Genomic DNA, 13,986 nt, shown 5'->3' on the forward strand with positions numbered 1-13,986 from the left:
ATCAGAGAAAACAAATCAGTTTAATTACTACTTTCATGCAGGACCTTTACTTGTAACGGCGTATTTTTACATTAAAGTACTTCTGAGAGTACAAGTACTTCTTCCAGCACTGGTGCTGTCGGCTCATTGATTTACAGCGAGTTACACAGAAAAAGTCAGTCAGTCCAATGATGGAGGGTAAATCCCATGTGGATGTCTCAGACTCACGTCACCATAGAAACAGTTGCTAAGGAGCACTACAGCATTAGAGACTAACACAGTTATCAGGATCTGGACATGTAAACAGCTAAAAATGAGATGTGTAGCATGTTTCATTAACTGAATACATGTTTACGACACAATCCGATCACAGCAATGAAGCAGATTATTTTTCTCTCAATCAACGGATCAATTAAACGACTGATTTTCAGCTCAACTCAACTTCACTGCAACTGTGTAAGATTTTCAAAGCTCCTCTGTTGAGAGTTTGATTGTGATTAACATCCACATCATCTTATTTTCCTCAGGGACTCCACAATGTTGTCTGACTCCACATAATCTGACTTTATCAACATCAGAGAACCAGTAACACAGAGGGAGGTCAGTGTTGTTCACTATGATTTATTTACTCCCTCAGCTCAGTCTACAATCCAACACATGCAGGCAAAATAAATGATCTTGTTCTGCCTCCATCTTTTCCTGCAGCTTCTGTTACCGGGCAGAGTTCATCTGCAGGTAGAAACAGCTGAGTCACTGCAGCTCTTCACTGTGTCTGTTACTGAGAAAAACTTCACTGCAGGACGGAGCTGCACAGCTAAATCTGGTGCACATTTCTATTTCAAATATAACCGACTTTCTTCATCTGCATTGATTCCTGGTCTTTATTTTTCTTTTGCTTCAATCTCTTGTTTCACCCGTGCAGATTTTCAAAACAATCACTACACATCAGTCCTAAATCAATCAGTTATCAGTGGCAGTGTTCTACAGAGTGAGTCAGCGTGCACGTATAAGTGCTATGACAGTCTCTGTGGTCCTTTGTGACTCAGCAGTGACTGTCGAGCAGAAATAGTTTTACTGAGAACAGGACAGAGCTGCACTGTGCTGCAGAGACACTGCAGCAGGAGTTCACTGCTTGAGTACAAATATAGAGATGTAGATTGGCAGTTTGGTTTTTTCTAGTTTCATGCATGTACATGTCTGCATGTCTTATATTTTATTGTCCATTTTTATTTCTATTTTGTACTAATCACTTGTTCTTTTGTCTAACTTTTGTCTAACTAGGAAAATTATTTTGAATTAATGTAAGCTGCCATTTCAGACTATGAAATAAATGTATATCTACATAATGACTAAATATACAAAAATCTAGAATAAAAACCATGAAACCAATAGAAAGCTGATGAGCATAAATCCTCTTATTCCTCAGAGGCACTCCGGGTTTTTAGTGCCGTCATAATGATTCTACACACCTTCATCTTTTCTGTAATGTCAAGAACAACGTTAACATAATATCTGCAACCCCCCTGACAAGTCGAATAAACTCACCCCCACAAATCTGAATAAGGCTTAAGTCTCTGAGTCCTGACGGCTTGTGAAAAAAATAATGAATTAATAAATGAATAATAAAAAATGGCATTTTCAAGCTGATCATGTGTCTCTGCTCTCATTTTTTAGGTGAAAACCACGATTCTATGAGACGCATCTCGTACAGTGGGACATGTGATGAACCAGGAGTGGGAACTGTTTCAGTTTTTGCAACATCAACATCACAACATGTGCATTTCATTGCAGTTAAAAATAATTGAGAAACTTTTGATTTGCTTTTTGTATTAATGAATATCCTAACAATGCAAGTTGTCTCATAAAGTGATTCTTTAGATCCATATTGGTGGTTGACTCATAAATCTTGGCACAGAATGGATGTTACGGTCTGTCTAGTTGAGCTTTGGGAAAAAACAGAGACAGAAAAAAACATCCAGTGTGAAAACAGTTCACAGTTAGAAAACTGCTGCAGTTCCCATGAAACCACCAGTCCAGTGAACCACTGCTGTTCTCTGAGGAACAGTTTTTTTCACCGAAGGGACTCATGAGAATCTCTATGTAACACTGACACTTTCATTTTGCATTCCTCCCCTCACCATTTTTTTGTTTGGATTTAAGCTCCCACTAGTGAAATGTTCCACAGAAGTGTTGTCTGACATATTAAATCCTCCTCCTCCATGACGATGCCGTCCCCTCTCAGGATGTGGATCTGGGTCAGACAAGCATTTCCTCTAATTTCTAGATCTGGTTTATTCTATGAGGAAGCAACACCTTCCTAAACACTATAATTAACTAAACTAAAGACTTAGTAACTGACATGGCGTTATTGCTGTATATTTAACACTTGTGTGATGCGTTGTGAAGCTGCAGGCTGATATCAGACACCTCTAAGAAGTGTGAATGTGGACGGTTCATGTCAAAACAGACCTCTGGGCTCAGAGGGGTAAGAGGCCTCCTTAAACGCGGTCTGATCATTTCTTTCTCTCTTTTTGCATCACTTTGGAATCGTTTTGTGTCTCTTTGGTCACTTTCTGTCTTTGAACTGAGGTCATTATACAACAGTCAGCATTCTCTCGGGCCCCCTGGCCTGTGTCTTATGGTCCTATCGTTCATCAATTACTGCTTTGATATCGCACTTAGAGAGGGGGGTGCTTATATAAGCTCTCTGTGCCAAAACACCCCAGAGAGCCACTTTACTTCACATGCTGAGGCAGCCAGATGTCTCTGTACACACACACACACACACACACACACACAAACACACACACACACACACACACACACACACACACACACACACACACACTGACTTCAGCCGTGTCCAGATACCCTCCTCAGATTTCTAATTCACTCTTCATTAATGACACACTGTGGGGGGGTTTCCACACAGAGACAATGTGTCGACCTGCACAGGAGGAGGCACGAGGACTTTTATTACCTCAAAGAAGAAGAAACTCATTAAGAGACCAGAAGGACAATGTCTACACTGGAATAACATTGTATTAACTATTAACTACTAGAGTAAATATAAACACTGACCAAATAATGTTGTATTCTCCTTAAACATTTGTCCTCAACTGTCAAATCTACATGATAAAAATCTAAGCTTTTTATTTCTGATTTAAACAGAATACAAGTACTGGGATCAGTAGCTTGGCTTTTCCAAGATTTCAAAGTACACCTCTTTACACCAAAATTAGAAATTGACTGACTTAGTCTCTGTATGTTGACTGTGTCTCAGGACCTGTGCAGGTTGTACCCCTCACCCAGTGTCAGTTGGGATTGGCTCCAGCCCCTTGTGACCCTCAAAAGGATAAGTGGTGCAGATGATGGATGGATGGGTTTTATAGTGATCATGCACCTCGGTTTTAGAGGAAAGAGAGCGAGCAGCAACATTTACAAATTTAATTTTAAGATTTTCTCTTGACTTATTAGACACAAAATTAATTCGTTTTTGAAATTGAATGATTTCATGACTTGTCTGTTTTAATTTGCTGCCTTGTGTGAAATATCAGGTCATATCAGAATATTTGTGCCCATGTAAACGTGTCCACTGTTTTTGTCAATGGAGATCATTTTAATAATATTACAGATGAAGGTTTTTGGTTTCACTGGTTAAAATTCAGAAATATGAATAAATGTCTTTCACACAGAGACACGTGTAATCTCACTGCCCACACACAAAATGCCACAGGGTCCTTTATCAGAATCTGACTGAGAGGAAACAGAAGACATTTTGTCCAGGTTCACATTTGAATCATATGAGTGTGAAGTGATGCTTCGATCTCAGTGTGCTCTCCAGACAAAAAACCCCTGAAAAGTAAAACTAAACACACACAAACATATACACACACACACACACACACACACACTCACTCACAGCGCTGTGGAAATGTTAATCACTGTGGCTGCAGATACTAGAGCTACACAAGCAGCTTGAAGAAAACAGAAACAAAAAACCTCAGGCGTTAAAAAGACCAAAGACATGAGGAAGAAATAAGAAAACAAAGGTATATTTCTAAGAAAGAGGAAAAGTAAAGATTGTTGAGAAGAAGTAAAGTGTAAATATGTGTCAAGTTAACGGACATGTCTACTCACTGCCAATAACACATGCAATAATGATTTTCCATTGATTAATCTGCTGACTATTTTCTCACTGGATTAAATAATCAATGTGATCATTAGAGAGAAAAACATAAGAAAAAATGTTAATCGGTTCATCGTAAATGATATTTCAAATTATTACAGAAAATGTGTGTGTGTGTTTGTGTGTGTGTGTGTGTGGTGTTATAATGCAGCAAATTCATTTTCTGAGTAATTAATCAATCAATCATTCAACTAGTTGTTTCAGCTCTAGACTCATCCATTCATTCATCATGAGACTCACCGGCTCTGCTCTTTAAAACTGCTGTGATCCATATTTTTATATTAAAAACAATAAATCAAATGATGATGTGCAGAGCAGGAGTCACCAACAGAGAATAATCCCCTCAATCTGCAGCTCCCCTCGTTTTCACAAACATTTTACTCATTGTTCGTTTACATTTACAGTTCTGGTTCATTCTCGCTGCTCTTAAAGCAGCTGTTTTCAGGAAATAACTCTAAAAGTCCACTTCACACCACTTGCTAAGCATTTTAAGGAGCTACAGAGTCTGATATTTCCATAAGAAGCTGGAGGAGCTAAATGGACAGAATTTAGATCTTGGTTTTCTCCTCTCATTGACCACTTAACATGTTTAACAGAACAATTCACATCCTCATTGTCACACATTCACAGAGCGCTTCCATACACAGCACCTTTTTCTATCATACGCAGTCAGCACAGTTGTCAAGGGTAATTTAGGCTTCAGTTTCTTGCTTTAGGACTTTTTAGACTGCATGGAGGAGCCAGGGATCGAACCATCAACCATCTGGTTAGTGGACAACCCGCTCTACCTCCTGAGCAACAGCCACCCCACTTATATTCACCCAGTGGTCTGTAACATGACCCCAAATGGATAATAATGTTGTCTGATTACTTGGACTGGATGTGTAAGATGTCTGTAAACTAGTTCACGATATCAACACCTTTTATCGGCTGTACCCAAAAAAAACAGTGAACCCACAAAGTCACTGTTATCATGTCGGGGGCGGAGTTTGTGTTGAGCGGTACCTGAAGCAGACGGTGTGCCAGTCAGTGTTGAGGGCCTGGAGGTACTGGTCATCGTAGATCCTCTGTTTGCATCCCGCACAGACGGGCAAACGTCCTCCTGCTGCTGCAACAACAACAACACGTCCGTGATCACACTGCATGTACACAATGACTCCTGTTTCATAAAGTGACTGGAGCTGCACGAGGAAAAGATATCAACACAAAAACCACAGTGTTCGACAATTCATCGCTACCGACAAACCAACACGACACACGAGTATGAGAAGCCAGGGTTGTGCTAAAGATCCTAGAATATAGATCTGTTTTTCAACTGATAAAGTTTCTCCTCTGAATTGTGCACAGTCTCCTCCCGTCTTCTAATGAGGAAAATGTTAATTATGATAAGAGTTCCAGGAAAAAAGTAATCAGGGACAGTTTATTCAGAAAAGCTTCACAAAGAGAGAGCAGCAGCAGAGTGTTGTCGAAGCAGCCGCAGCACATAGCAAACATCATCAGACTGTCTGAAAACCTGGACCCAACCTGGACCAAAACCAGCGATGAAAAGAAACCCAACATCTGTAGCAACAATGAAACAACACCTCTGCCTCCTGCATCTGAACATCTGGATACTGGTGCCAGCACGTTGCTAACACACAGTGATCGACGGTTTTAATTGTCAGCGTTTAGGTCTGAAAAGTGTGTTGGCAGAGGTTTTGTGTGATCAGCTCAGTCCTGTGATCGCTGAGTGCTGCGGCCCTGCTCGTGTTTTATTGATCAGATCAATACCCAGGGAGCTCTAGTTTGTTCCTGTGCCTGTTCTCTTCCTCTCCTTTCACCCTCACCTCTTTATCCATGAGTGTGTTTCACATAATCTCCCTGACGACGGCGTCCACTTCACCTCTGCTGTCAGCACATTCCTCAGGAAAGTCAAACAAACACACCTGCGTTTTCACACACACACACAAACGCACACAGTTTGAGTAGTGCAGGCGTAGGAACATGTTCCTCACCCGTATCTCACACAAACATTCTTCTTCCACATGAGCTGAACTCACTGTGACGCAACGTGACTCGTCACATAACAGATGCATTGTTGAGTTCAGTGAACCTGACTGACAGCTGCAGTCCCAGTATCTCATCAGAACTGAAACAAAGTATTCATCAGAGTATAGGACAGGATCAATAATGACGCAATATGACTTTCATCAGTAGAAATATTACAGAAATCCAACATATATTAACATAATGATGTATTCATTGTGAAGCACAGTGAGGAGGTGAAACACATGATCTGTAAAATGTTTTGCTGTTCATCAAAGTGTTTTTCTCTGCTCATAAAGAAGAGTTTAACAACCTTCACTCACAGAAACAATCAGAAGCATCACGACTTTTATCAGGACATAATCTTTATCCACATAATTCAGCCCTAATGAGACCAAAGCCTCTTCTAGAGCCAGGAATACAAATCCCACCGTGAAATAGCAATAAGAGTTCAGTGTGAAGGAGCGACAACAGTGTTACAATGAAAATTAAAGGAAATAATTGTTGTGTTTATTTATTTGTGTTGTTTTTCAGTTATGACAAACTAGATAATAAAATGTCATTTCAATCATTTATTCTCTGTATTTGTTTTTCAAAAGATTTCACCTGAGCCAAACAACAATGATGGCAATCATCACTTCTACACAGGGTTAGTATCATAGAGCTGTTATACACGTTGATGTTTCCACATGCACTCATATCAGACTGTTTCTCTGTATCGGCCGGTGCACAGTCCGGGTATCAGAGGCAGTATCTGGAAAAACGTTATCGAAACAGCTCTAGTTCAGACGCTCAGAGGGAAATCATTGTTCTATGTCTGCGGATCTGAAACTTTTCTTTAGAAGCTGCAGACAGTTCAAGCCCCCCACCTGTAATGGTGAAGGTAATTTATAAAAAGCATCCAAACTGAGTTATAGTGTTAACACGACAATGTCATTTAACTGTTTTCTTTTCTTACTTAATTCATATTAATGTAACTGTGTAATGTATTTTTGGGGTTATTCATTATTTCCCTGGTCATCCATGTCCCCCATGTAGCTCTATGTCCTCAGAGGGGGACCCACCCCTCAGTTTGAGACCCACTGCTCTATAGTAATATGGGCTTTTTAATAAAAATGTAATATTTGGTTGTTTTTTAATGTTTAAACCAATTGATGTGCAGCTCCACACCAGGAAAATGTCCCAACAACATTTTATCAGTGAGACTCTAACTTTAAGTAGCTCGTCATTAGGTGGTGTCATGTTTACATGACACACCCACACAGTCTCATGTATGTTACTAATCGAACGACCTGTTCATCAGTGGAGTTCATGTGAGTGTAGGTGAGCAGTGATCCTGTGTGGAGGTGAACACACCGACATGATGGTGCATCCTGTCAGAGAGAAAACATGGCTTCAGCTGCAGAGCAATGTGAGTCTGACGCTCCCTGCACACACACACACACACACACACACACACACACACACACACACACACACACACACACACACACATCCTGCCACACCTTCACTGAAGGATGATGGCCAAGCGCATGTTTGGTTTGCAGCCACTCTGAGGAGCATGTTTAGAGGATGCTCCGCTGTCCCTGCACCTCCCTCCGGCTGACCACACAGGCAGCCTCTCCTTCTCTCCTCTCCTCTCCTTCTCTCCTCTCCTTCTCTCCTCTCACCTTCCTCCTCTCCCATGCGTTCGTCCTTCCACGTGCAGCAGAGCAGCATCAACCTCATTCACTCTCCGGTCAGAGAGCCAGCCGCCTCTGGTCGACAGATTCCCGGTGTCCGACCACCTACACCACCGCTGCAGCCCGTCCGTGTGTCGGCCTCGCTCTGTTTCCTCCTTCCCTCGCTGCCTCCTGCAGCGCTTCATTCAAGAAGGAGGCCGACCAATGGAGCCGCAGAGCCTGCGAGAGGAAGAGACGCAGCGGCCAACCAGCGACGAGCCCCGGGTCATTAATGCAGAGAGGCGGGGTGGAGCAAAGGAGGAGGAGGAGGAGGAGGAGGATGGTGCGGTGCAGTGAAGATGAAGAAGTGAACAGGACATATAGAGGGAAATAATACTAACAACAACAATGACCACAATATTCATACAGGACTTTATCACCAATGTTCTTTGCTCTACATGGAGGAACCATTGACAATAACACAGTGAATAACAGTGGGACATGAGCAGAGAGAAGAGAAAACTAATATAGATAGATGGATGGATAGATAGATAGATAGATAGATAGATAGATAGATAGATAGATAGATAGATAGATAGATAGATAGATGGATAGATAGACATACTTTATTCATCTCCGGGGGGATTTTGTGTTCCAGCAGTACAGACATGTGCAATAAGTACAATTCTTTTTCTTTTTTTTTTTACATAGAAGGGCATACATGTAGGAAGAACATAAAAACATGAAACAGTGCAAGAGTAGAAGAGGTAGAGCAATAAAGTGATAAAACAGTGCAGGTAGTAAATGATACAGTGATGTACAAAAGAGACTAGCTCCTATATACAGTCTGCAAGAATAACATCTACTGATACTGATACCAGTCATTATAAACAGCAGCAAATAAATTACATTTACAATGCAGATGGAATAGGAGACTGATGTAGTTGAGTTAAACAGTCAGTTGGTACAATTGTTACAGGGAGTTATTATAGAACCTGATGGCAGATGGCAGGAATGACTTCCTGACTCTGTCCTTGTGACAGCGGAGTTGTCTGAGTCTATGTGAGAATGTGCTCCTCTGAGCCTGGAGGAGGTGGTGGAGAGGGTGGTCCATGATGGATAGCAGTTTGTTCAGCATCCTCCTCTCCACCACTGTTTCCATGTTGTCCAGTTTGCAGCCGATGATGGAGCTAGCCTTCTTAAGAGGATGGAGCTAGCCTTCTTAAGAGGATGGAGCTAGCCTTCTTAATTAGTTTATTGGGTCTGTCATGAGTTTATTAAGTCTGTATGAATATCATAAGTAGATCATCAGGATTAATCAGGGTTAGTCAGAAACTATTTGTCGTCTGTAAAAGTTTGAATAACTAGATTAACTCAAGGCGACAGATTAAGCCTGCTTACGTCACACAGTTTCCGTGGTGTAGTGGTTATCACGTTCGCCTCACACGCGAAAGGTCCCCGGTTCGAAACCGGGCGGAAACATTTATTTTTTATTTTTCGTATAGTATAGATCTTTTCTCCGGCAGTTATATGTTGTATCAGCTCTGATCTCGATAGAACCACATCAGATGTTATGACTTGCACTTAAGCTCAACTTTTAACTTAACTCTGCACCAGTCATTTCCTTAATTTCAGGACTTCTGTGCAATCATGTTCACTGTATATATTCCCTCACTGTGTATATTCTGTTTACACTGTACATATTAGTTTGATTCCAATTATACTTTCTTTTAGAGTTCCTTACATTTTTAAGAATTGCATGTTGATTTATTACTTTCTCATCTCTATTTTGACCACTGCTGTAACGTTTCTAACAATTTTCCTGCAGTGGGACTAATAAAGGATTATTTTATCTCACACAGACGGGGCTGAAAACACATAAAGAAATGTATTAAGAAGGATTTAAAAGAACCTTAAGACTTAGTCTGTGAAATGTCAAATGGGTTCAGTGAGTTTCATCACATGGAGGCTCTGACGTATAAAGCTCAGTCACCCTTTGTTACAAGGTGAAACCTTGGAGCAACCAGCAGGGCTCTGTCCACAAACCTCAGCAGTCAGAGGGCACGTACTGGGTCAGTTCATCTGAGAGGTAACTGGTTGCAAGTGCATTGAAGGGTTTAAGTGTTTTACAATCAATATGAAGTCTAACAGGGAGCCAGTGTAGAGAGGTAAGTTATATGTTCCTTTAATAGATCTAAAAAAAAGTTTGTAGTTTAGTTTTATTATCCTGCAGCTTCATAGGGTTTCTGAACATTACTCGACTAAAGCTTCTGCTGTTGGAACAACAGTGTGAGCTACTTTTTAAAGGATGTGGATCACAGGTCAGAGGTTCTCCCAGGAGATCTCCAGAGAACAGCATTGTGAGTTCATTATTTCCAGCTGGCACAACACGAGCAGAGTTTATCGTCACCACACTGGGGCCAAAAGTCTAATCTTAATCTGGGGCTTGTTTTCAACACAAGATTATTCAAATGGTCACTTTGCTCAGCAGGAGAGACAGGAAATATTTGGCAGAAGTGACTTGTATCAAAGTACCCGGGCAGGCAGGAATAGAGCTCAGGATATCATCAGTGTGTAGCTCACAGCAAACTGATCCACCAGGACGCTACAGGCCAGGTGGTTTTGATCAGGTCTCAGAACAAGCTCTCTCATGCACCGAGACAGAGAAAAGAAAAAAGCTCAGGAACACCCAAGATCTTTAAACACATTTTATTTTGTTATTTAATGAAGCAAATAAAATGCCGGGACATCACATGTGTCATGGAAATATAAAAAAGTGCAAAAAACATACTGTCCCTCCTTATAAAAAAACTGTTTTAAATAAAGATGAAGAGTATCCCACGGCACATATAGGACAAGGTCTGACCCAGCGCGGCTCAAAGACAGTTCTCACACAGCACCGAGTGGAGCAACTGAAGCCAGCTAACATCAAATTAGTACAAAATACAGTACACAATTACACACAAATAAAGATGGGGTCACTTGGCAAACAGCGCTCATGAACCTTTGGTCAGTAAAGCCTTTTTAAAAGCAGCTCAAGTAAATGAAGAACAACGGGAGCTCGTGCCTCACGTTAACACACTGTGGGCGCTCCTGTCAAACCAGGTCTTACAATTCTTAACAGTAAATGCAATAAGCAAAGGTTTGTTCTTGTTCACATATTCCTGATAACAATAAAGCTATGAGTCAAAACATGGTGCAAAAGAATCTTGGGTAATCATGTAATGACAAAGTTACATAAATGTAGATAAGTGCTGCGATGAGACTAAACATGTGAAGCAGACTCCGTCCCAGTCGTTAGGACAGTGACACGTTACTTATGAAGCATTCATACATTCATACATATAATGTACATGACAGAGTAGCATCTGAATGGTTTTATTCTTCTTGAAACTAAAAGGCAACACTTTGCTTTCTTTTGTTTTTTAAAAATCCTGTAATCAACTAAACATTTTTTATTGTCTTCAGCACATTTCCTCAGAGCAGCAGCTGCTCTTCATACATCACAAGTTTGGCAACATTAAAAATGCTGAGAAAACTGAACTGCATAGCAACAAGACTCAGCAAAGTTACTGTGAGCAGATGGGTTGGCCGGAGCTCCGATTCCTGCTGCTCTTTACCCAGCAGGCCTAAAAATAGCAGCGAAGGAAAGATGGGGAGCCAGAGACGACGCTGGGATTGGCCAGATTTCAGTTTTTTGGACGAGCCCCAGACCAACCCAGCCCCTGTGATATGTCAGAGAGGAGATCTGTGCCACACTGAGGACAGATCACCTGGCTTTAGGATTAAAAACCGAGAGGGAAATCATTGGTAGGTCACAACTACAGGCGATGGTTCAGACAGTCTTTCACACAACAGTACAACCATATGCCAAAACAAGACTAAACAGACACACACACACACACACACACACTACAACACAAGGTGACACAAACACACTTTGTATTCTATGTAGGCTGGTGGAGTACAGGGAGTTAAAACTGAATAACGTGACCACATTAAAGATTAAAGGCACGAGCAATAACTATCAATACGTCCCATAAGAACGTGTACAAGACTGTGGGTCGGTGGGTTTGTATAAAAACAGATACTGAAGTCAAGTCAGTGATACAAACATCTTTACACATTGACTAATGGGGGTTTGCTGGTATATAAAATGTACATTCTCAATCATGCAGTAGCACCATAGTTTTCTTGAGGTCACACTGGATCTCAAGAGATCCTCTACTTCCTCCTCCCGCAGAATTTGCCCTGGCATCCTGCGACTCCACCTGCAGCGAAGAGCAACACATTTACGCTTTAGTCTTTCTCAGCATAAACTAGTCCACACCACTTTGTTATATGGACGACATGTCTCCACTTTTCCCACTATCCAGAAATAAAACCAAGCCGAAGACATAAGAATTATCTAAAATGACAAAAAACATCTTTGAGAAAAATACACCTGCATACAACATATATAAATATAAAAGCTGTAAGTCTGTTACCTCTGTAGACGCCACCTCCTGCTGCTCCTCCTGCTGCTCCTCCTGCTCCACCAAGGAATCCCTGCAGTGGACCGTACTTGGCTGCTTTGGCTGCAAAAAACCAGAAGAAACAATCAAAATAAGCTTTCTACTTTAACCAGAAATGCTCCTTTGGTTCATAAATGTTTTATGAGTCATCTCATGCATGAATAAGTTTATGACCAGAGCTCGTGTGGGGTTTGACCACAACAACTGATTTCCCCAACCACTGACTAAACACAGGTGCTGTGAATTAAATTACAGATGGATATATTGATGATGACAGCGAGTTCAGAACAACTCACACAATGTGAGTTATAGTGCATCTGTATATGTTGTTATATTATCCCCTAAAACATTTAAGCACAGCAAATAATAGTGTTTATCATATGAAAGTGTGTATCATTAGTCATTATAAATATATATATATATTAATATCAAATTTTCAAAATGTAAAAAGTTGCATGATGGAGGGAGCTCTGTGTCTTTTTCTTCATGATTTGTCTCAGGGGTCAGACGGTCTTCTCTCTGATCAACAGTCAAAGGCTGAAGATAAGTCTATTTACTTCAGTTCACTTCCTGCGCTCAAGAACAGGGAATACATCTTTACACAATAAAGCTCCTTTTAAAACCAATAAACTCAAGTGGCCTAAATTTGAGAGATTATAAAACGATCAAAATGTCAAACGAATTTTAACTTAATTATCATTTTGAGTTTTTTAAAGAAAAAACTGAATATGAATTTTATTGAACTGTTTTAAGGCTCAGCTGGACCACACTGTACATGCCTTTTGCAACAATGATATTCCTCTTTAAAGTCTGGATTTTGTAAAATTCTATCTTATTTCTTCACATTTACCGTCACAATGAGAGTTCATCAGTAAGTCAGACACTATAAGAGTAAAAAACAGAGACACGTAGCTCTGAGACTTTCTTGAAATAATCCCACCAGCAGTAATCTCAGATGTTCAGGAAAATGCAGATTATCACGCATTCAGCATCCTGGTTGCTCTGCACCATCTGCACTGACAAACACACAGTGTACTAACCCACACTCCAGCCTTCTGAGATGTTGCTGTCCTCAGCAGAATTTATGAGGCAGAGAGAGCTGAGGAGCAGCGAATGTTTTCATGGCTGCAGCGCTTCACTATCACGTGTTTTGTGGATTTGAGGGGAAATGTGAGGAGGAGGGTGTTAGGTACCTTGTTGAGGAGTCAGTGGGGCTGGTACGTATCCACCTAAACAGCCATAAAGACAGATGAGAGATGAGTTGGTGTCATTACACTAAAGCTGAGATGAGATCTGTCACAGTGGTTGATGAGTTTCTTATGGCCATGATGAAGAAAATATTTAAGTGTTACCAGGCGATCACATGGGAGGTACTTAGATCTGGGGTCTGATACAGAGATCTCATTATTTTCCTAATTTGAGTCATTTTTCAATCAATTTGAATAAAGTGACCTCTGACACAAGAACTCACAGCATAATTTTCTCTTTTAGAAATCGGTCAAAGAATCACTTCAATATCATTTTAATTTTCATTACTGTACTAATCCAATTCATCTCCATAATTCGGTGCACAGCCATGAAAAATACAGATGACTGTCATTCAGACACAAATGAATTC

At 40.7% G+C, this 13,986-nt stretch overlaps 1 protein-coding gene and 1 non-coding gene across 3 annotated transcripts in view; one reads left to right on the top strand and one right to left on the bottom strand.

Moving 5' to 3' along the window:
- The window catches only part of limk1a (LIM domain kinase 1a), a 49,231-nt gene extending 41,179 nt beyond the window's left edge, over positions 1-8,052 (bottom strand). The window contains exons 1-2 of one of the 2 annotated variants that reach the window (XM_069534108.1): positions 7,864-8,052; positions 5,174-5,276 (exon numbers count right to left, since the gene is read on the bottom strand). In XM_069534108.1, the coding sequence (XP_069390209.1) occupies positions 5,174-5,276; positions 7,864-7,921 (161 nt within the window). In that variant the 5' untranslated portion in view covers positions 7,922-8,052. The remainder of the gene's footprint in view (positions 1-5,173; positions 5,277-7,863) is intronic. The other variant, XM_069534107.1, reaches the window with a different exon arrangement.
- Positions 8,053-9,263: 1,211 nt separating this feature from the next.
- On the top strand, positions 9,264-9,336 carry trnav-cac (transfer RNA valine (anticodon CAC)). The gene has a single exon. It is a non-coding gene; the product is annotated as a tRNA-Val (tRNA).
- Positions 9,337-13,986: the final 4,650 nt, after the last annotated feature.

The sequence above is a fragment of the Paralichthys olivaceus genome, chromosome 11, assembly GCF_024713975.1.
Source record: "Paralichthys olivaceus isolate ysfri-2021 chromosome 11, ASM2471397v2, whole genome shotgun sequence".
NCBI lineage: Eukaryota > Metazoa > Chordata > Actinopteri > Pleuronectiformes > Paralichthyidae > Paralichthys > Paralichthys olivaceus.